At 46.5% G+C, this 23,209-nt stretch overlaps 1 protein-coding gene and 1 long non-coding RNA gene across 2 annotated transcripts in view; one reads left to right on the forward strand and one right to left on the reverse strand.

Moving 5' to 3' along the window:
* The window catches only part of LOC115078070, a 200,033-nt gene that overhangs the window by 139,189 nt on the left and 37,635 nt on the right, over positions 1-23,209 (forward strand). The gene's annotated exons all lie outside the window — the stretch shown is intronic.
* On the reverse strand, positions 6,134-23,163 carry ECM1 (extracellular matrix protein 1). Its single transcript, XM_029580690.1, has 7 exons — positions 23,031-23,163; positions 11,594-11,677; positions 10,813-11,141; positions 9,683-10,177; positions 9,161-9,381; positions 7,310-7,397; positions 6,134-6,988 (listed from the first exon to the last, which is right to left on the reverse strand). The coding sequence occupies exons 1-7, from the start codon at positions 23,077-23,079 to the stop codon at positions 6,830-6,832; spliced, it is 1,425 nt and encodes a 474-aa protein (XP_029436550.1). The 5' UTR covers positions 23,080-23,163; the 3' UTR covers positions 6,134-6,829.

Consider the following 23,209-nt stretch of genomic DNA (forward strand, 5'->3'; position numbering starts at 1 on the left):
GAGTGTCGGAAACGGGATCCTTGATGGGGATTAGGATCTGCACGTCGTCCGCATAAATGAAGTAGTTGAGGTTATTGAGAAGTTGGCATAGGGGGAGAAGATATGTTGAATAGGGTCGGCGAGGAACCCTGGGGAACTCCTTGCTTGGCCGCTACAGGGTGAGACTCTTTGATTATTTTTACTTTATAATATCTGTCGCTTAAAGGATTTTAACCAGAGGAGTGCAGAACCTGAAATGCCTATTTCCATCAGACGGTTGATGAGGATTGTGTGGTTAACTGTGTCGAATGCTGCCGAGATGTCTAGCAGAGCTAGCAAGTATGATTGACCTTTGTCTAGGCCCAACAGGATGTTGTCCGTTAATGAGTAGGAGAGATTCTGTATTTCTGCGTTTCCTGAAACCGAATTGAGATGGATATAGAATGTCGTGGGAGTCGAGGTAGTCTGTGAGTCTAGTATTGACCAGTTTTTCCATTAGCTTGGCTATGAAAGGTAGGTTGGCGATGGGGCGAAAATTTATGGGGTTGGATGGGTCTAAGTTAGGTTTTTTTAGTAATGGTTTCAGAGAGGCTGTCTTTAAAGCGTCCGGGACTGTTCCGTGAGTGAGTGAACAGTTTATGATGTCGGCCAGAGGTTTGGCGATGATGTTAGGGATTGTGAGAAGGAGTTTGGTCGGGATTTGGTGTATTGGGTGCGATGAGGGCTTCATTTTCTTGATGATAGATTCTATTTCCAAGGATGATGTAGTATCAAAATATTCTAGAGACCGTTTGTGTATCGATGGGGTGTGGTTTTGGTCAGGTGGAGGCTGGGAGTTTGGAATGGGGTTAGAAGATGTTAGCGGAATAAGTAAATTTTTATTTGTTGTGGTATATTGAGGCTCAGGGCAAGAAAACCTTGCCCTGAGCTGTGTCAAAGTGTGCCCCAGAAAATCCAAGGACTGTGAGGGACTGAGACTGCTCTTGCCGAAGTTGACAACCCAGCCAAGGGATTGAAGAAGTTAAACTACCCGGGTGCCTGCTGCCTGACCTTGTGATAGTGTCTTCGCCCGAATGAGATGTGGATGAACTAGAATCCCCTCCCATCGAAGAGCTGCCGCCACCACTACCATAATCTGCGGGGCGGTCGCAAGGCCAAAGGGAAGGGCTTGGAACTGAAAATGTTGACCCAAGATCTTGGAGCGGAGGAACCACTGTTGAGCTTTGAGAATGGGGATATGAAGATAAGCCTCCCTCAGGTCGAGAGAAGCAAGGAATTCTCCCTGATGTATCACTACAATCACTGAGTGCAGTCTCCATTCGAAAATGAAGAACCTTGAGGGACTTGTTGACCTGCTTGAAATCCAAGATTGGACGAAAAGATCCTTCCTTTTTGGGTATCACGAAGTAGACTGAATAATGACCCGAGCCCACCTCTTTGGAGGGGACGGAAAGGATAGCCCCTAGGTCCAGGACTCTGGCCAGAGTCTGCCATACAATGAGCTGTTTGTGACGCGGTCCGTGGGGAGAGAAATCTGTCCCTTAGGGGACAAACAAAATCCAATGTGTAACCGCGCCTTAGCATGTCTAAAACCCACTGGTCCGAGGTGATTCGAGCCCACTCCTCATAGAAGAGGGATATTCATCCCCTGATCTTGGGAGTCAAGGAGTGGGTAAGTCTAGCATCATTGAGAGGACTTGGTGGGACCCCCTTGGGCTGCCCCCTCCCTAGCTGGTCTGCGGCCCCGAAAGGAACGAGGCCATGTCTGCGATCTGGAAGATGGAGTCCGCGGAGTCGTCTGTCTAGGATTGCGATACAGACATTGCGTGTGGGACCAGCTTCTAGAGGGATTAAACGATCTCGAGGATCGCGGACAGTCCTCGGGCAAGCTATGTACCGCATTCTCACCGAGGGACTTAATGATCTGGTCCAGATCCTCCCTGAGAAGAAATTTACCCTTAAAAGGAAGCGATCCCAGGCTGGACTTGGAGGAGGAATCAGCTGACCAGTTGCGAAGCTAGAGAAGACGTCTCGCTGCTACCAGAGACACTATGGATCGTGACAGTACGCGTAGTAAGGCATTCGCTCCATAGACTGACAGCCTCCAGGCGGGCCGCCTGGCTTGCTTCCTCCGGTGACAGGTCCTGAGAAGTAAGGAGTTGCTGAACCCAGCGGAGTCCCGCTCTCTGTGTCAGTGAACTACAAATGGCCGCTCGGACTCCCAAAGCCGAAACCTCAAATACCCTTTTGAGGTAGACTTCTAGCTTCCTGTCTTGTTCATCCCACAGGGCAGTACCTCCCGTAACCGGGATAGTTGTCCGCTTGGTAACTGCAGATACTGTGGAGTCCACCTTCGGTACCTTAAGAAGCTCCAGGAAGTCCTCGGGAAGAGGATATAACTTTTCCATTGCTCTGCTGACCTTAAGCGAGGCCTCGGGTGTATCCTATTCCCTGGCCAATAGCTGTAGGAAGGTGGGATGGGTGGGGAAGGCCCTGGACAGAGGGCGTAGACCCACTAGGACTGGGTCCTCCTTCTTGCTCGAGGAGGTGGTGACTGGGGTGGAGGGCCCCAGAGGATCCTGGGGGGGGGTCTATGTCCAGCTTCTGTAGAATATGAGGGATGAGTGCATCCAACTCGTCCTTCTGAAACAATCCGGAGCACACTCGGGTCATCGCCTTCCATCTGTGTGGCGAGGAGGGGATCATCCTGGCTAGGAATGGGGTCATCCTCAGCCTGATCTGGGGTTGGGCCAGCCCCTTCCCCCGGTGGGAGGGCGAAACGCACCCTGGAGGTCCCATGGGTGGCCCCTGGTGCCACCCCCACTGGGTTATGGGCCCCCAAGGGATTATCCGCTGCCCTGGGAACTTGGGGGTGGGGTCCTGCTGTGGGATCCGTGGCCTGGCCCAGCCTTGCCAGGTAGGCAGTATGCATGAGCATACTGCCTACCTGGCAGTTTTTACTGTGAGTTTTTTGCCTCTACCGTCAACTTCTTTTCAAATTCTCTCTTAGCCTGTCTTATCAATGTCTTACATTTAACTTGCCAATGTTTATGCTTTATCCTATTTTCTTCTGTTGGATCCTTCTTCCAATTTTTGAATGAAGATCTTTTGGCTAAAATAGCTTCTTTCACCTCCCCTTTTAACCATGCCGGTAATCGTTTTGCCTTCTTTCCACCTTTCTTAATGTGTGGAATACATCTGGACTGTGCTTCTAGAATGGTATTTTTTAACAATGACCACGCCTCGTGGCCATTTTTTACTTTTGTAGCTGCTCCTTTCAGTTTTTTTTTCTAACAATTTTTCTCATTTTATCAGTTTCCCTTTTGAAAGTTTAGCACGAGAGCCTTGGATTTTGCATACTGTTCCTCTTCCAGTCATTAAATCAAATGATCATATTATGATCACTATTGCCAAGCGGCCCCACCACCGTTAACCTCTCTCACCAAGTCCTGTGCTCTACTGAGAATTAGATCTAAAATTGCTCCCTCTCTCGTCGGTTCCTGAACCAATTGCTCCATAAAGCTATCATTTATTCCATCCAGGAACGTTCTCTCTCTAGTGTGACCCGATGATACATTTACCCAGTCAATATTGGGGTAATTGAAGTCTCCCATCATTACTGCACTACCAATTTGGTTAGCTTCCCTAATTTCTCTTAGCATTTCACTGTCTGTCTCACCATCTTGACCAGGTGGACGGTAGTATACCCCTATCACTATAGTCTTCCCCGACACACAAGGGATTTCTACCCATAAAGATTCAACTTTGTATTTAGTCTCAGCCCAGACATAAAGTGCCACACCTCCTCCCGAGTGCACCTCTCTGTCATTGCGATATAATTTGTATCCCAGTATAGGACTGTCCCTTTTGTTATCCTCTTTCCACCATGTCTCTGAGATGCCAATTAAATCTGTCATCATTCACTGCTATACATTCTAATTCTCCCATCTTACTTCTTAGCCTTCTGGCATAAGCATACAAACATTTCAAAGTTTGTTTTTTGTTTGTACCGATACCCTCTCTCAAACTCACCCACCTCACCTCAACTCGCGATCGAGCCCTAGCACTTGCCAGGCCCTCCAGCTGGAGCTCAATGCCCCAAGATCTAAGACTTCAACCCAACACCCAAAACTTAAAAAAACAAAAAAAATTTGACAACCTGGCTGATTCAACAGGACTTCTAACACCAACAACCATGAACAACCACACCCAGAAACTCTACTATACTTATAATAACCTCTGTATAGAGTTTATTTTTTTGCACACTCATTCTATTTAAGTTTAATTTTCACCTTTATCTGTTCCCCTTCTATGACTACCTCCTGTAATTTAACTGCCCTTTTAACAATTGGAGATGTTCCTTGAAATCTTTGAAATGTATTTTCCTACTTGCTACAATGTAAACCGATGTGATGTGTAAACGAATGTCGGTATACAAAAAACTCTAAATAATAAGAAAACTCCTCCACCCTGCAACATTCCTGCAAGGGCTGTGGGCTTTCCATTATGCTCATGTTGGTACAATCTGAAGAGCTGTTTGTCTGTCTAGGTACTGTTGTCCTGTGCTGCTGCATGTATAGAAGGACTAGGGGGCACTCCATGAAGTTGGCAAGTAGCACATTTAAGACTGATTGGAGAAAATTCTTTTTCACTCAACACACAATAAAGCTCTGGAATTTGTTGCCAGAGGATGTGGTTAGTGCAGTTAGTGTAGCTGGGTTAAAAAAAGGTTTGGATAAGTTCTTGGATGAGAAGTCTATTAACGGCTATTAATCAAGTTTACTTAGGGCATAGCCACTGCTATTAATTGTATCAGTAGCATGGGATCTTCTTAGTGTTTGGGTACTTGCCAGGTTCTTGTGGCCTGGTTTGGCCTCTGTTGGAAACAGGATGCTGGGCTTGATGGACCCTTGGTCTGACCCAGCGTGGCAATTTCTTATGTTCTTATATTTACTTCAGCTGGAGGGCCACATGTGCAGTGAAAAAAATCCACAATATACTATAAAACCTAATAAAGGCTGCCTAGATGTGACCATTAAAAAAAAAAAAAAAAAAAAAAAAAAATTCAGCTGCATTTTACAAACCTTTTGGCTTCTACATGCAGAGTTTATCTTTCAACATCACATATGCAATATGGAGCCTTTATTTCCATTGGAAGTTTATTAAATTCCTCTTTATTATGTTACAACAGTCTCAACATCAATGAAAGCAAGTTAAAAAAAAACAAACAAAAAAACCCAAAAGTCTGAAATGTATAATTAAACGAGCTCTAAAGTTGGAGATAAGAACAAGCCCAGGGCTGCTCTTCAAAACCTTTCATGAAAAGGGCAGGTGCGGGGGAGAGGTACCCCAGAGCAAGCTTTTGGTGATTTACCCTTACACCTGCTGGGTTCAAACACCAGCCTCACTGCACTTTCCCCAGCATTGGACCTCAACAGAACATTCAGGGGCCACAGCTCCTACTGCAGCTTTGCCCCAAAAGCCCCACCCTTCCTGGGATGCTCCTCTGGGACAGGTACCATGGGCCTCAGAGGAAGCGCACTGTGTTTTAGCCCTCCGCAAAAGGTTTGCAAAACCTGCATCTCAGCTGAGGCTTATCTGCATTCCCCTATCCCATCTCTCCCCAAGAGGAAGAAGCAGGGTGCGAGCTGGTGGCATGGCCCTACAGGGCCTGCCACTTTCATCATCCTTAGGTGGGCAAACTGAGACAGGTTACAACAAAACAAACAATCTAATCTCCATTCATCTACTCCTTTCTGCTTTATTTTTGACAATCTCAATTCACTTCTTTCTGCTTTGTAACAACCCCCCCCCCCCCCCCCCCCCCCCGTCAAAAAAAAACAAAAAACAAAACAGTTCCACCACCCCTCCCATAAACATAATATACACAATAACACATGAATAAGTGCAGATTCACTGCTGGTTTATAATATATATATATAAAAAAAGCATTACTAAATGTAGTAAATAAATTCAGCACTTTTTTGTTTTTTTACAGCTTCCTCTTCTGTGACCTGAAGTGATCTTATCTGATCACAAGTAGAGAGGGCAGCACCGTAGGGCAGCAATAGTGCCTGCATGCACATGCTCACACACGCAGGACAACAAGAATCTGCATGCATCACCACCGGCCCAGTGCTGGCAGCCTGACTCAAGAGCTCCAAGGCACCCATCTGGTCAGAGATAAGAGCATACATCGAGGGTTGTTTTTTTTTTTTTTACACAAACAAACACCATTTTAGATTTTGCATGCAGCTTACTCCCCATGTACATGAATAAATGGACTGCGGATCCTCTCTCCACAAGATGCCTAGAAGGGAAGCCATCAATAACAGAGGGTGCCTGGGAGAGGCTCATAGTCTCTGGATTTACCCCAGTGCATGCAGGAAGAGAGAGAGCTTTGCCATCCCTGACTCCACGCCTGTTGTGGGGATAAAGTCAGGACAAACTTAACCTGTCCCAGGTTGAGAAGGTGGGGTCCCAAGACTTGGGCTGGCAAGAGACAGCAGAAAAGGGATGAGGACTAGGTCGCAGTAGCTCACTCAACAGGCAGGCAGCAAGGGACAGTCAAACAGCCACAGTGACCCCACACCAAATTTCCCGAGCTTAGGGAAGTTGGAGGTTACATCTGATAAACATTCTAGTTTTCCAACCTCCCCCATTGCTAGGACAATCAAGTCTGTGCCAGCCGAAGAGAAATGTAAAGCAGGTTTCTTCTTGTTTGAAAAGATTTCTTGCAAAGATTATTCCCAGGCCTTACATATACAAGTCTAGATAATCCCACTGGTGCAACACCGCCATTCAGAGGAGATCCCCCTGCCCTACCCACCCCAGCTCCTGGGGGCTCCTGCTAGTTGCCCCCCACTTCCATGCTGGCAGCAGCTATGGAGACTTTGGCCAAGTAGTTTATGTTGAAGCAGGAGCCACGATCTTGCTGGTTACAACACTTTTGGGTGTCCTTCCAGGAACTTCTGTTGGTGGTGCATAAGGTTTCAATAAACTTGTCCTTCTGCAAAGATTAAAAAAAAAAAGAAAACATTTATAATGAGCATTTCAAAACACCAAGAACAACACTAAACAGCTGAAACCCTTTTAGTTGCTTGGCTAAAAACCTGTGATGTCACACACCAAGGAGGATGATGTCATTGGATGGTACCAATTAGGGAAAAGGCAATAGAGAAATAAAAAAGTTTTTATCTATGTTCAGCATCAGACCCATGCCACCCCTTCTTGTGAGCATGGCCTGGTACATTCTTTTCACCGGTCTTTGGTAAATAAAAAAGTAAAATGGTAACCAAATCTGTACTACCAACTGATGTGCATTACTTACCTCCTGCTCTGCACAAGCCACTCTATCTTCGGAGGAGAGCAGGCAGCAGGTCTCCGTTATGCCCTTCACCAGTAAGGGGATCTGCTTCCTAGGAAGCATGCAAAGAATTAAACCGGGCCGTGTTTCATGTTGTCTAGAGGCAGTGCAACATTTACAAAAATCATTCCAACTTTAGCATTCTTACAGCAAGTCAACAAAGGTATAATGCATCAAATCTCACTCGCTGTCTGAGCAACATGTGTTTTTGGGTGATGATGGGAGGATGTGTGTCTTCATCTGTAACTTTACAAAAGGGATAGGTCAAAACAGACTATAAGGCCGTTCCAGCCTCCCCAGTTTGTTTCCTGGTGAAAGACCAGAGAACCAAGTTGAGTTCTGCCTTTTCCCTCATTTCTTCATAACTAGGGACCCTCTGTGTCTGACTCAGACCTATTACGGTTTTAGCTTCCATCACCTCCCATGGGGTCTGGTTCCATGCATTCACCACCCTTAGCATGAAACAGTATTTCCAAATGTTGCCCCTACGTCTGCGCCTGTGGAGCATGACACCTTCTCCTCTTATTTTGCAACTTACTTTTCACCGCATAATGCGTGATGAGAAGGGCAAGAAAAGAAAAAAAAATGGGAAAATAGATGTTGCTGCCTTCCACGGGCCAAGTTTCTCAATTCATTAGAAGTTGGATGAACAGGAATAGCACTATAGATAAGTTGCCTTCTTAGGGAATGATGCCCATGTATGGAAATTAAGTGCCAAACTGCAGTAGCAGCTGATAAGAAAAGGCCCAGCACCAAAATTATTTCCAACATCTATTAAGTTTTATTTCACTTGGGAAAGAGCTGGCCCTTTTCTACGTTCTAGCATCCTGTGCCCTAATGCAGGAACCAGGGGCTTCCATCTCCAGAAACTTTCCCTACTTTAGCTGGGGCGGGAGAGGGGTGAAATCTCCAGGAGCTACAGAAGTCGTGGCCTCCTGCAGGCTTCGCACCCAATTTTAGCTTCATTATTGCACCAGACCCTAAATTCCAGCCTGCAAACTAAAGTGGTGCAAGTGCCTGGTGCTTAGCCACAAGGTGGCGCCATAATCTCAGCACTAACCATTTATACTGCTAGCCCAGCCATGCCCACATGCCTGCACACACTTCTTACTAATACTTTTTTCCATTTAGATTCCCGCCTGTCATGATACTTCAAAGCAGATTACATTCTGTTACTGAAGCACATTTAAGACTAATCTGAGAAAATTCTTTTTTACTCAACGCACAATAAAGCTCTGGAATTTGTTGCCAGAGGATGTGGTTAGTGCAGTTAGTATAGCTGTGTTTAAAAAAGGATTGGATAAGTTCTTGGAGGAGAAGTCCATTACCTGCTATTAAGTTCACTTAGAGAATAGCCACTGCCATTAGCCATGGTAACATGGAATAGACTTAGTTTTTGGGTAATTGCCGGGTTCTTGTGGCCTGGATTGGCCACTGTTGGAAACAGGATGCTGGGCTTGATGGACCCTTGGTCTGACCCAGCATGGCAATTTCTTATGTTCTTAAGGTATTTCCCTATCTCCAAGTTTACAATCTAAACTTGTGTCTGAGGCAATGGAGGGTGAAGTGTCTTGCCCAAGGTCACAAGGAGTGGCAAGGGCATTTGAATCCTGGCTTTCCTGGTTCTTAGGCTGCTGCTCTACCCCTCCACTCCTCAGATGTCCTGTGCTGTGACCTGTGTCTGCATGTAGTTTCTAACACTCACATATGCTGATATAAAAGTGTTCCAACTTGGGGGTGGTGGGGACCCTGAGCAGTCAGAATCTCTTGTGAATAAAAGTATTAATGTTGCTGAAGGAGAAGAAGGCTGCTTACTGTTTGCTAAGGATTTTCATGTCACCACACAGATGCTGCAGGGTCGGCTCCTGCATGTCTCCCAAGTTCAGCGTATGAATCTCCCGGTCGTAATTGGGGTGGGGAGCACTGCTGGAGAAACAGCTATATGTGTCTGCGCTGCTTTCCTTCTTGCAACACTCGTGGTGGCTCGTCTTCACCCCGACCTCATCCGTGCAGAATTGGTCGAGAACCTTCTCCCACTGTGAAGGGGGGGGAGAAGAGAGCATGAGTGAGGATTTAATCAAGGGATAAAGACAGCCACATGCTACCTGCAGAACTCCATATCCAGGAATGAGCGAGAAACCTGCTCCATGTGTGTTCAGTTCATGCAGAGGCTCAGAATAGCCAGCATCCACACATCATATGCTTAGCTTCCCCAGAAATCCAGGTGTGCATCACATGTACATACATACATTCCCACGGAGGCTCGCACACCTCAGCTCCCAACACCCACCCACACTTATTGCACCCTCTTCTCTTGACGGCCAGCCCTACACTTACTGCCTCATGGGCACAAGAGATGTCCTCATTCTTGCAGCATTTTTTAAACTGAGCTTCCAGTTGGTTGATGGCTTTAGCCTGGCGCTGAAACCAGCCAAAGCTGCTTCTGGGGATGACACTCGATGGGTAAGTGGATCGGAACTTCCTCAGCCTGCAGATGTTCTGGATGGAATCGACCATGGGCTCTCCTGGTGGGAAGGAGATGTATGGCAGCTTCTTTCCTGATGCTCCATGCAAGTTCATTCTTTGGCACTCGGAGGTGGCTGAGGAACCAGCAGCAGAGCAAAGGTTTGCATTGCTGGCAATTTTCAAGACTGGTGTATCAGCAACGTCCATGTCAGGGGAAGCTCGAGGATTAAGGGAGTCATAGCTGGGATACGGTGCCTCCTTTTCAAAGCAAGAGTACCTGGCTGAGTCGTCCTCCTTGCAGCAAAAGTATGGACGGGTTTTAATAGAAAATTCCTGGTCACAGAACTGCTGCAGCTCATTATGCCACTGAAACAGCAAAAAAACAAGAGAGTACTCGGGTCACAAATATGTCTTGACATGGGGCATCACAACTACAGAGAGATTAATTACCATGCATGTCCATACCGCAACAAGAAGGGAATGAAGCTACAGGACTAGGTGTCTTAAGAAGGAGAGGCACTGGGGCTCTGTATCTGGAACAGAGCGAGATCAAGAGGCAGAGGGACTGGGAGGATGGGTGTGAGGGTCTGGTTCTGTGAAAGGGTGAGGAAAGGCAGCAGGACGGGCAGGGGTGAAGCACATTTCTCAACAAGCCCTAAATCATGTATACAAATTACTACTATAAGGACGTTTAAAAGTTATTATGAGGACTGTTCCTCGCCTCCCCCATATACTCCATTGTTTATTATACCCTCTCTTCGTGCCCTCTCTTACTTCCTACTCCAAGTTAACATATCCTTGTTATAATGTAACTTTATCCTCCTTTCAAATTGTCTCTTGTTATTGGTTGTTTATAGTTACTGCTTGTTTGATGTAAACCGAGTTGATTTGATTTGTATCCAGAAAGTCGGTATATAAAAGCCTTAAATAAATAAATTTCTCAGTGATATGCCATGTGACCTGTACTAGTGACAGTGTGGTGCAGTGGGGGAAACACTCACCACTTCCTGAGCACAGCTTAGCTTCTCTGTCTGGAGGCAGCACTCGCTGAAGCCCGCCTCCATCTGGTTAATAGTCTCCCCCTGACGACTGAGGTGGCCAAATCCCGACCGTGGCAGATTGTGCATCCCATAATTGGATTTCACCCTGCTCGACAGGCAAATGTTGTCTATGTTGTTTTCAGTGGGGCGGCCAGGAGGGAACTCAGCCAGGTTTTCACGCATGGGAGCTTGGCCACCGCAAGGCCGCTTGCCCTTACACTTGGACTCGGGTCTTTTCCCTCTGGGTACCAGCACGGACTCTTCCTGAAGGCTGAATGGCAGCGTATCAACTGCAGGGAGAGAAACCAAAGAATTCACAATATTATTCATTAGTGAGAAAGCTAAATGTCTGCAGAAGCACTGAGGCCCCTTGGCCCGATTTTGTTTTGGCAGTGTACCCTTGTGGTCTGCCCTCTTGGGCTGGCATCACAAGATTGTCACTCTGTTTACAACAAGCACATCCATTTCCCGGACATGGATCTATATGACGAGGGCCACCAACAAGCTCGGGGGTCACCATCTGGACTTGTGGTTCTGGCTTTTCTTCAATTATATATCTCTGGATGCTAATAGGGTAAAACCAGGACTGGCTCAGGCTGACACTTAAGCCCTGGGGCTGGTTGGCGACCCCACCTCTTGCTACCTTCCCCCTTCACTTTTAAGGGAAGAGCAGATTTAACTGGCCCTGTCCATTCCAGCCTTGGGCAACTTTTACAGGGCAAGACCCATGGCTGGCAGGTACCTTCTTTCTGGTGCATGATCGGCAGTTCTGGCTCGATTTCTCGCTGGAGTCCATCATCAGATATCCTCGTTTGTAGTATACGATCTGGGAAGAAGAAATAAGCAGAGGTTTGAGCTCCCAGAATAAACCGGTTACCGCTCTCCGGCAGTGAGTACAAAAGGAATGCAGACATGGGATAAGATGTACGCTGCTGGCTCAGTCCAAGGGTTCGAGTCTAGCATCTCGTCTGTGAAAAGGGCCAGTCCGGGTTGCGTGAAAGAACCCGGCACATCCTAATAGAGAGATCCATTCTCTGATACTCACTTCCAAGAGACAGACGTGGCTATTCCTATGTCTACCTGGCTAATAATTATTAATGGCCCTGCCCTCCAGAAACTTATCCCAGCCTTTTTAAAACCCTATCCTGACCTCATCCTCCTGGCAACACCTTCTAAAACTTAATGAAGCCCACGGGCAGAGGGGGAGAGGTTTATATCCTGCTGGGCCTTCTTGGGGGGGGAAACATCCGTGTCCCTCTCCCCTCCTCCAGTGCTTTTTCCCGCACATGAGTGCTCAGGTTACCAGAAGGCTCAGTCTGTCTGGTCAAGGTCAGATGAAGCTTCATTTCCTAAAGTTTGACCCTTGACTAAAACAAGTTTATACATTCTTTTTAATTTTTATTGAACCAAAAGTGTTTAGTAATGCAACAACTCCCAAGTACATAACAAAATATATAACAAGGAAAAAAAAACAACTTTATAAATTCTAAAGCCGGATGTGTTTTTCAAAGCAGCCGGTGTCCAGCACCACTGCTGGTGGTCAGAAAAGGAGCTGCCAAGTTTGAAAACTTTCCCAGTCCTGCAGCAGGAATATGGTTTGCCACAGACGGAGTTCCTGGCCTATGCACAATTACGTCATTTTTTAAAGAGGCCAGACATAGAGCGGGTCCTTGGGAAGGGTGCCTCTCTACTGGAAGGGTTTTGTATGCTTATCAATAAACTTTTGGAAGAAACTGGGAATCAAAATGTGACGCATTTAAAAGCGTGGGCAAAGGACTTAGGGGGAGACTGGACCGCGGACAGGTGGGAGACTTGTTTTATGGGGCTGGGGAGGAACTATATGTCTGCTGCCATGATTGAAAACGAGTATAAAATGTTATATCGTTGGTACATTTGCCCCATACAGGTAGCGAAGTGGTATCCCCAGACACCTATCACTTGTTGGAGATGTGGTGCACCAGAGGGGTCTTTTAGTCATATCTGGTGGGCCTGTCCAATAATACAAAATTTTTGGCGGGGGATCCAGGGGATGGCCAAAACAATTCTAGGGACCGACATACCACTTCGACCGGAATGTTGGCTTTTGGGTTTATGGAGAGAAGTGGAGGGAATATCAAATGAGCGTCTACTCAGATTAATGGCTATTGCAGTCAGAATAGTTGTAGCGAGGTGGTGGAAAAGGACGGAAGTTCCTCCTATTCCGGTGGTGGTTAATAAATTGCTGGCTATTCGTACCATGGAGAAAATTACAGCATATCGCAGGGACACGATGGTGAAGTTTGGAAAAATATGGGGCTCTTTCGATGGTTGGTATAAGCTCTATACATCAGCCAATTTGGGGGGGGATTCACATGCTTTCAAGGGGACTTGAAATAATGAGACCGCGTTTGTTATATGAGGATTACTATTGGAAGTATCTTCTTTAAGTACTGAATGTATGTAGCTCCAGTGCCAAACAGAGAAGTCAGGGGGATATTGCTCACTGTACTGGTTTTATAATAATCTGTTATTCCTGATGGTAGTTGAACCCATGTTTGTTTGATTGTTCATGTTCTGTGGGTTAGACGGGGGGGAGTAATGGGGAATTATTGAAAACCTTGGACTAGGAGATACAGCTGTAAGAAATAATTGTTATTATGTATTCTTTTATAATGTCCAAATAAACAGTTTAATTACAAACAAAAAAAAAAGAAAGAAAAGGAGCTGCCAGCTAATCTGGGAATTTATGATGCTGACACTGGCCCCTCTGAAATTTCCAGTGTGGTTTTTTTTTAATTTTTTTATAATAACTCTGGATTCTGCACTTGTTTAGTGCACTAGGGGAGTTGTAGTCTCTGCATCTTCAACGTGCAATCAGCCACTGCAGAGAGCAGGAATGCTTCAGGGCCAGCGATAGGTTGGAGTGGGTTTTCGGGACCCAAGCTGGGGAAAGCCCACTCATCCCTGGACCGGGAGGAGGTAACAGGGTGACAAATCCAGGACCAGGACTAAGATCGCCATCTAGGAACTCCGGCTCTCTTGGCAACTCTGAACGTACCACCACCCACTCCAGCTCTCAAAGAACTGGGAATCAGTCCAACACCTTCCCCATTCATGCAGGCACATTTTAAAACTGAAAAATAAGCCTTCAGGGTTAAAAAGCTCCTTGTCCCAAACTGCAAAGCTAAGGGTGAGTCTTTCAGGGGCTGATACGGTCCAGGAAAGAACCCGCTTCCTAACCCACTTTCACTGCACAGTAACTGACCGAGACTAACCAGCCAAGATAACCTGAGGGTCACAGAATTGTCCCAGATAGGCAGCAGGGAGATCGCCCTTTCACTGGTTGACATTTACTGCCTACCTATAATCAGCTCTTTAAAAAAAAAAAAAAAGAGTTTTATCAGCAACATCTATCACAATAACAGATACCAATGTGCATAAACACTGCAGGAACCAAAGAAACCCAGCAGAAAAGTACAGTCCAGCAGAGCAGAATACATCAGTAGCTTTTCGGCTCCTTTTGTACACAAGGTGCAAACTGGGTACTGCAACCCAAGGTCACAAGCCCCGGAAAAGCACACTGGGAAGTTCATACTTGGCTTTCTCATCAGTTGTTATGGTCAGTGACTGGTGGAAAATCTGCCAGTGTCAGATGCCAAGCCCTAGTACACTTTTTCCAGAAAGGAAATCTTGCCCAGCCTTGCTGGAAAAGCACTGGGTCCCTTTTAGGGCAGGAAAAGAGCAACTCAGCTGTCTTATGCCCTGCAGTGGCATGAGTCATCTGAAATTATGATACTTTCCTTGTGCCATGTGAGATTAGGGACTCCTCACCGGTGTGTCACGCTCGGCCAGCTCTCTTTTGCAATCTGCGTTAGGAAATTGCATCTGGTAGCGATGTGCGTGTGAAATAGGGCTTCTTCCACCCCAGCCAGCCACGCTGCGGAACCATTTGTTTGACGACGGGCAGCATGTGGGGCAGCACACGAAACCAACTCAGCCGCTCTCTAACTCAGTCCTTGTTCTGGGACCGCACAAGGCCATCTGAAATGAATTCTTCCTAATATGCACCAAGTCCAGATGACAGAAACATTTTAACTACTTTGGGTGTGGGCTGCTGAAACAGAGACTGTACTGTGCTATGTTTCTCACTCCTCGTTCTGCTTTGCCTGTGGGGAAGTTGCTGATGCGACAGTGACACGTGGGCACCAGTGACATCCAGGTTGTTGTCATACCAAAACACTGTTTTTCATTTTGCAGTTTTATGCTCAAAATTAGAGCAGTAAAAAGCAAAGAGGCTCCAGGAAGGTAAGCCTAGACTCAAGCCATAGGTGGGTGGTAGGAGAAGAGCACCTGAATTGGAAAGGCAGCCAGCCAGTATATCCAATTGTGCAGCAGTATGATTTAAAACAAAACAGCAAACTGTCTTTTTAATGAAGCAGCTCAGAGAAATATCTGCAGGGTTAGAACTGTTTGCAATATTTTACTTCCAAATTAATTGACGACACCCAACAAGTGAGAACAGAACAGCTGCCTGTAGTGCAATCCTGGCCCCTCTTCAAAGCATGCATTGAGCAGGTCTGGATCTGCCAGCTCTTCCCTTTGACAAGCACCAAACCCCTCAACCCTAAAGTTGAAGAAGTCATTGTCAAAAGCCACGAAAACTGGAACACACAAACACGCATTCACCTCGGCAAGGTGCGGTGTAACAGAAATACAACACACTGCTTGAACTAGACATTAACTTCCCTATCGGAAAAGAGGGAATAGTATTCAACAGAAGGAAGGAACTGGGTGTTGGGCTTATGGGGCCAGATTCACGTTCACGACTGTTGCACACCATCATTGAGGAAGTTAAAGGCATTGATGATATCTGTAGTTGGAATCCATCCAACAAGCTACCAAATACATTATTGTATCAACACAGACTTCTGGCCTTACATGCAAAATGACTGATTAAATGCTGAAGACCTCACCACTGCCCCTGGTGTACGTCAATCCGGGAAGCCATAAGGAGAGAGCGGTTTAGTACTGAGGTGGAACCCACCACCACCCCCGTCTGCCTAGGGCCATCAGATGCAAAGACTGAACAAACCCAGATCCCACAGGAACCAACACCACCATCAGCTTTCTATGTGGCCCAAGGCTGGATTAGGGGAGTGAGTCTGTAGTACATCCCCTTTTTGAAGGGAACTCGCCCCCCCCCCCCCCCAACCTCCTGAGTAAGGGCTCATGAGTAAGGAAGACCCCACAAAAAAAAAACAAAAAAAAAAATGCCCAGAGTGAAAAAATAAAATTCCAGTTAGGTTTAGGAGAGCTGCCTCTCATGATAAACATGGTTTAAAGCGAGGCCAATGGCTTACAGGCAGCACTGCCTGCTGTTACATGGAAGGTCCCTGGTTTGATTCTCGGACTGGGCCTTCCACACCCTATATCAGCCAGGGTTGGGGATACTACGGAAAGAGCAATCATCACTTAAGGGGGAATAGGGGAAGTCATGGTTATCGTTAAGGGCGACACCTGTGATACAAAGATCCGGAAGGAGGCCCCGCTGCATAGCTCCCAACTCGCTGCAATGACCAAACTAGAAACTGGGGGGGGCGGCGGCTATTACATAAGAAGAAGTCTCAAAGCCTCAAAATCCAAGCCCTGGTTCTAACAGAGTTGGAAGAAGGAGGGAGAAAGACCTAAATCAGGCCAAAAATATAGTCCGCGGACACTGAGGGCACTTCCGGAAGCCAGTCGCCATCGAAAAAAGACAACATGCTGTTGGTGGCCGGGGAGCAGACGCTCGGGAACAGACTGCAACAACTCTGAAAAACGAACCTACCAAACACTGGAGGAACCGACATGCAAAGGGGGACCCTGGAGCGGAAACACCAATGAAAAAACAAACAGATAATTTTCCCTGTGAGGAAAAGAAGGGAAGAGCTCTACAAACCCACGAGGCAATCAGCACTGTGGAAAAAAAGGAGACTGAAGGGGGACCCCACGTGGACGTGCGGATAGTGGCATGCTGGGCACGCTCAATGTGCCAGTCAAAGTTTCTAGAAACTTTGACAAAAGTATTCCATGCCGGGCTCCATCTGATGATGTCACCCATCTGTGAGGACTACCATCCTGCTTGGCCTGGGAAAAATTTATTTATAACTTTTTTATACCGGTATTAGTAGATACATCATACCGGTTTACATAATAACTGCAGGTTGAAATTACATTAAACAGGTGCAGGGTATGGGACTAGAAGGAACAAGAGTGATAGATTGGAGTTAGCAAACAAGTGCAAAAAATAGGTAAACAATATAAAAATGTATCAAGTGGCAAAAACCTGGTAAACAAAGTAAGCAAAGTAACCTAACTTTATACATAGGCTTCGGTCAAGTATTTGCAAATCAAGTATTATTGCAGCAAGGCAGGGCCAGGGCTGGTAACACACAGCCTGAAGTACGGATGTGCCAGGATGCACCATGGAGAGAGGACGTGCGTGATGGCTGAAGACACAAAGGGAATGTGGACAAAATGCAAGTCACAGACAAAATGCAAGTCACAGACAGAAGGAGCTTGTGCAGCACTCAGACTCCCTTTCACCGATGAGCTTTTATCAGCTCAACCATGGCCCTGCAGCTGCGCAGAGTCCTGGGAAGATGACCCAGAACCAGGGCTGCAAACTTTTCAACCTCCAGTGCCTGGAAATATTTTGACTCCTTGCAATCAAAACTAAATGCTCCACTATCCAAATCTTGCATTCCCCCTATGGCCCTGCAAAGTGGAACATGAAGACTGGATGGAGTGATGGATGAAAGATTGTGAAGATCTGGCCAGGGCTGGTAACACACAGCCTGAAGTACGTTCAGCAACTCTGCTCCTAAGCAGGACCAACTATTTTTGTGCCTGTAAAGTAAAAGTTTGAGCCACTTCTGTTCGTTGCACAATCTCTCGGAAGGCACAGATGGAAGCCAGCAGCACCTGACAGCAATTAAAACCCCTTCCTGACAACTCCCTAATTGGGAGCAGACGTACCATCCATCTCCCCACAGGGAATCGGAGTCTCTTTCCCCTCCCTTGCTAAAAAAGCTTCACAGCCAAGAGAGAGCAATCAGACACAGTGAAGGGGTGGAGGGACACATTTGGGAATCTCTGACTAATCTGGATTGTAGGGAATGGAAGGGGAGACCTGGAAAGAAGGTACCCCTACTCCCATAATAAAATAACAAAATGTTACCCTAACTTCTATCATTTCTCTCTCCTATAAAGAATGTATGCCAGAATTATGCTTTTGGGATGCAGAGAGCCAGGGGAAGCAGTACAGGATTGGGGTGAGAAACTGAGTTGCACCAACCAGGAGATGCCAGACCTCAGGGAAATTGTATCTGATGATCTCAAGGTAGCGATACAGCATGATCAAGAAGAATGCTGGGGTGTCTAGGGAGAAGCATAACCAGCACAAAATAGGAGGTGATGATGCCTCTGCACAGGGCGTTGGCGAGACTGCAACTAGAATACTGCGTCCAATGCTGGAGGCCGTATCTTCAGACAAAGGCAACCCGAATGGTGCAGCATCTCCAGCAAATGCCCTATGAGATGAGACTGAAGGATCTAAACGTGCATATCACAGAGGAGAGGAGAGACGAGGGGATATGATAGAGACAGTCAAATGCATCAAAGGTATAAATAATGTACAAGAAGCAAACTTTTGTCATGGTATAAATCTCCAAAGGGGGTAGTCTTGGGAGCAACATGCAAAAATATTTCTTTACTGAAAGGATGGTGGATGCATGAAACTGCTTCCGCAGGAAGGTGATGGAGATAAAACTGTTACGAGAACTCAAAGCCTGGTATCAACATAGAGGGTCCTGAGTAGTGAGGCAATGAGGAGAGAGTCAGAGACCACTGGGATCTATGGCGTTGCATGGGGTACTGTGGAACTGGGCAAGACTGGACGGGCCAAAATGCTCCTTCCATCCCGTACAGCACAGAGAAGAAACCCCAGCCAGATCCCATCAATTCTACCACCGGGGGCAGATTTCTGTGACCAAATGGGTTCTCACGTACAGAAGTGTTTTTACCTGCCTGTCTGAAAATGACCCTCCATCAACACAACTAAAAAGCATAGGCATTGTCATACAGTCCGCAGTGCCTTTAGTTCTATTTGGAGCCAGCGAGCTGTTCAGCTTGGGAGAAGGGGTGTGCATGGTTTTTTTGAAACCATGCATTTTATTTGTCATGAAACAGCAGATGCAAAGTCTGCAGGTCCTTTGTACCCCATGGCAAATTTCAAAGCAAAAGCACCCGCAGATTTTGTCCCATTGCGAAGGGTTTAATATTCCTCCTATATGCTTATCTTCAGTCTGCCGGTTCCATTCAGCTTCATCCATGAACAAACCTCAAATATCCCTAAGGACGTGCAACCTGAAGTCTACAGACAGATCATGGTTAACCCTGGGACCTGCTAACCCCTGCCAGCACATCAGTCGTACCACCCTCTGTATGTTGGGCAGTGCCATGTGTGCTCACAGCACCCAGGTGACACGCACAGTGTCCTTTTAGAACATAAGAACATAAGAAAATGCCATACTGGGTCAGACCAAGGGTCCATCAAGCCCAGCATCCTGTTTCCAACAGTGGCCAATCCAGGCCATAAGAACCTGGCAATTACTCAAAAACTAAGTCTATTCCATGTTACCATGGTTAATGGCAGTGGCTATTCTCCAAGTGAACTTAATAGCAGGTAATGGACTTCTCCAAGAACTTATCCAATCCTTTTTTAAACACAGCTATACTAACTATGTCCTCTGGCAACAAATTCCAGAAGGGAGCATGCTACAGGATTACAGGCCATGCCAGAGTCTAAGGCGAATCCCCCCTGGATCCCTGGGAGCAGCCGGGACGGGATTTCTGCAGGGCACGGGCCGTCGTCTGTGACACTGTAGCCACCATGAGCCAATCCCATCCAGACGGTGTGAGCTCATTTGTGACTTTTACCACTATAGCTGCTGCTCCCCATGATTCAGAGGAATTCCTGGGGAGGGGCGCAAAGAAGTAGAAAAAAAGAGTAGCAACTGAATATTTTAATTGACCCAAGATGGGTGGCACTGCCCTTCATGTGTTCCTTTAAAAAAAAAATTTCCGAACAGTACACAGCAGTACCAAATCGGTGCCCGATCTCAGTAAGAGGGTGTAGAGGGGCGATGGTGCCTTTTTGGAGTACGGGGGTCTTCAAAGAACAAAGCAGAATATAAATTTGTTTTCTCTTGCCTCTGTATTACCTAATTCTTGGACTTTGGGAGAGGCTTCCCTGGGAAGAGGCACACAGTGCTCGGAGCAGCACTACCACACAACCACAAGACACTAAACACACTGAGATGACAGCTCAGAGAGACAGAATACACATCAGACACTGCTTTCATTAGCCATTTTTGTAAATAAAGCTTTCTTTTTTAGCTTTTATTTCTTCTCCCTCCCCCCCATCTCCCCAAGGTGACAAGTCTGGATGAGGTGTGGCCCTGCTGTGAATACTATTGCCCCTCTCTCCGGGATCAGAGGGCATAACCACATGCGGCCCCAGGTCCGGAGGCCTTCGGGTCTGGCGCTGTGATGCACAGAGCCATCTCATCTTTTAACCCAGGCAAGAAAAGTGAGGTTTTCATTTACCCCAGTGGCTGAACAGGGAATCCCTTCAGGCAATGTCAGTGCAGCAATTTCACAGAGTCAATACTCCACCCCACCGATTCATAAACCACAGCCAGTGAAAGCTGACAGGCAGGCCCAGCGGAGACTGAGTCAGAGTCTGTGCTTCTGGCTTTCACTGAAACCCTCAAACCTTTCCATAAAACCTTATGGGAGACCCTGCCAATGACAGAAGTTAATACAATCAGGAGTGGGGTGGAACATGTAAACAAGGGAACTGTTCTTTACTCTTTCAAATGGTACCAACTCCATGACAATAACCGGCAGGGGATTCAAAATAAATGTGAAACGATTTCTTAAGTCAATGTGCAGTCAAGCTGCAAGATATGTTGCCAGAGTTGGTGGTCAAAGTTAATAGCCGAGCTGTATTCCAGAAAAGTCTGGACAGGTTTCCAGAGGACAGGCCCACTCACGAGGGGATCAGCACCTCGCATTTCCAGGAATAGATCTCCCTGTTATTTATTTATTTATTTATAGATTCTTTTATACCGCGGTACGTATAGTTATACATCACCTCAGTTTATAGATAAACAATAAATTAGCAACAGGCTTTACATATAACAATTTAAACAGTAACACAAATAACAGCTAGGATCTGCCAGGTACTTCCAAATGACAGAGCCAGGATGCTGTGCTCCATAGACCTCTGGTTGGACCCACCACCGCACATTTTTTTTTTTTTATGGTCACCAAATGACCCAGTTCCAGGAGGGAGATTAGAGGCCCATCTTGGATGTCTGACAACACCCTCTGGCCCGGTGCATTCTGGTACTGATAGTTGATTTCACAAGGCAGAAGCAGGAACTACAAACCCCACAATGCTCGTCCCAAGTCTCTTTTCTTGAACTGGGTCACAGGGCAGCTCTGCCCTTGTTTAAACAGGCAGAGAGTGAACACCAAACGTTTAACTTGAGTCTCGCGTTTACTTCTGTTTCTTAAATTAGATCTGGTCATGATGAAACCATGCATTCAGATCTCCAGCTGAAGTGAGCTGGCATAGAATCCCTGCACACTTCCTGCCCTGCTGAATCACTGATGGCTGAGATTTCAGGGACACTCCCTGGCTAGCCTAGGATAATTCAGGGTGCTGCCACTGAAATCTACAGAGGCAAATAACCTGCTTAAGGGGGGTGGACCCTAGGAAGATTTGAATCCCACTGAGGAAGCAGAGCTGAGAACTGCATCCATGAGGGGATTAGTGACAAGAATACATTGTCCTCAATGCAGCAGGTAAAAACCAGGCCAAAGATATTTTCCCTGTGCAAATGAAAACAAAGTTGACCTAACTATAGAAATGACAGTGTCTGACAGGAATAAAATGAGAAATAACTCAACCATCTTGATCCTGGTACGTACAGGGAACAACAGTTTATCTCCTGCACTCAGGTCTCACTGTGCTACTCATGATTTTAGTTCTGGGTCAATAAGTTTCAGAATTCAGGTGTCCGCCTTTAGGAGGCAAATTCATTCTGTTTTGGGATCCCTCCAAACAATGATGTTAAAAAGATATAATGCTATATTAACAACCCTTTTAAAGCCTTCTCTCTTTTGAAGCCGTGCGCCTTCTCTCCAGATGTTTGACTCTCCATGTGACAACGTCACCTGAGACAAGCCGTGCACCATGGCAGCTGTGGGAACCGGAGATTTTTCTCTCTTAGTAATTTGACTGCCTTTGTGGGTGTCAGCTAACCCTTTTGAGGATATTCCTGAATCTGGGAATCTCAAGTTGATTTTTTTTTTTTTTTTACTGCCGGGTAGATTTTGTTACCATATGAAACCACAAAAAGTATGGTAAGGTAAGAGCAATTTCACCCGATCATAAAAAAGAAAAAAAACCCCCATGGGTTTTAGCAAGGTCCTGTTGATGTTCTCAAACATCACCATGGCACTGTGGCATCAATCACACCTGCCCCAGAGGTACTGTCTATACTTCCGTGGCCAGTGAATGCAGATGGACTCTCCAAAACATCCAGAAGAAGCCTGAAGGGCATGTTAGAGGCTTCAATGGTACTTGTGAGAGAGAGACAGATCTTGTCCCAGTACCCAGAGTCTACTCGCCCTTACCACCTCTGGCATCAGCCAGTTACCATGGAAATGCTGTGAACTTTTGGTAAAAGCAGGAAACCCCCAGACAGCGAAGGGTCACAGCTACAAGGGAGAACCCCCCCCCCCCCATCCCATCCTCTCTGAAAATGGTGTTACCTGTGGGTTCTGCCTGTTACCTTTAATCGTTTACACTGATCTGCTGTTCCCATTGCACACCCCTTTGCTTCACTCTCAACAGATAAAAAGCACAGCCAAGTGAAAAGAAATCTGCTTTTTTCCCCCTCACCACCCACATTGCAACACAATAATTATCAGAAGATCCTTCTGCCTTAAGCCCAGGGCTTTCACTTAGCAAATTAGGCAGTCAGAGGCTTCTACGGCAACAAAAATCAATGCTGCTCCTGTATTGCAGACAGCAAGACCGCCCCACAGTAAGGACGCAGGTCTGTAATCAGACCCAGGGCACTTACCTGCTTGGGCCAGACAGAGCAGGCAGGAGACTGCTAGGAGCTGCCACATCTTCAGGTTGTCTTTTTTTTTCCCCCCCGAGCTGGGTTTCTCTTCCTGATCTTCCCTGGCTGCTGTGGTGTCAGTCTGCCTTTCTCCCTGCTCTTTAATAGCTGCCGCTGGGGCTGGATGAGTCACAGTC

This window comes from Rhinatrema bivittatum, chromosome 16 (assembly GCF_901001135.1).
Source record: "Rhinatrema bivittatum chromosome 16, aRhiBiv1.1, whole genome shotgun sequence".
Taxonomy (NCBI): domain Eukaryota; kingdom Metazoa; phylum Chordata; class Amphibia; order Gymnophiona; family Rhinatrematidae; genus Rhinatrema; species Rhinatrema bivittatum.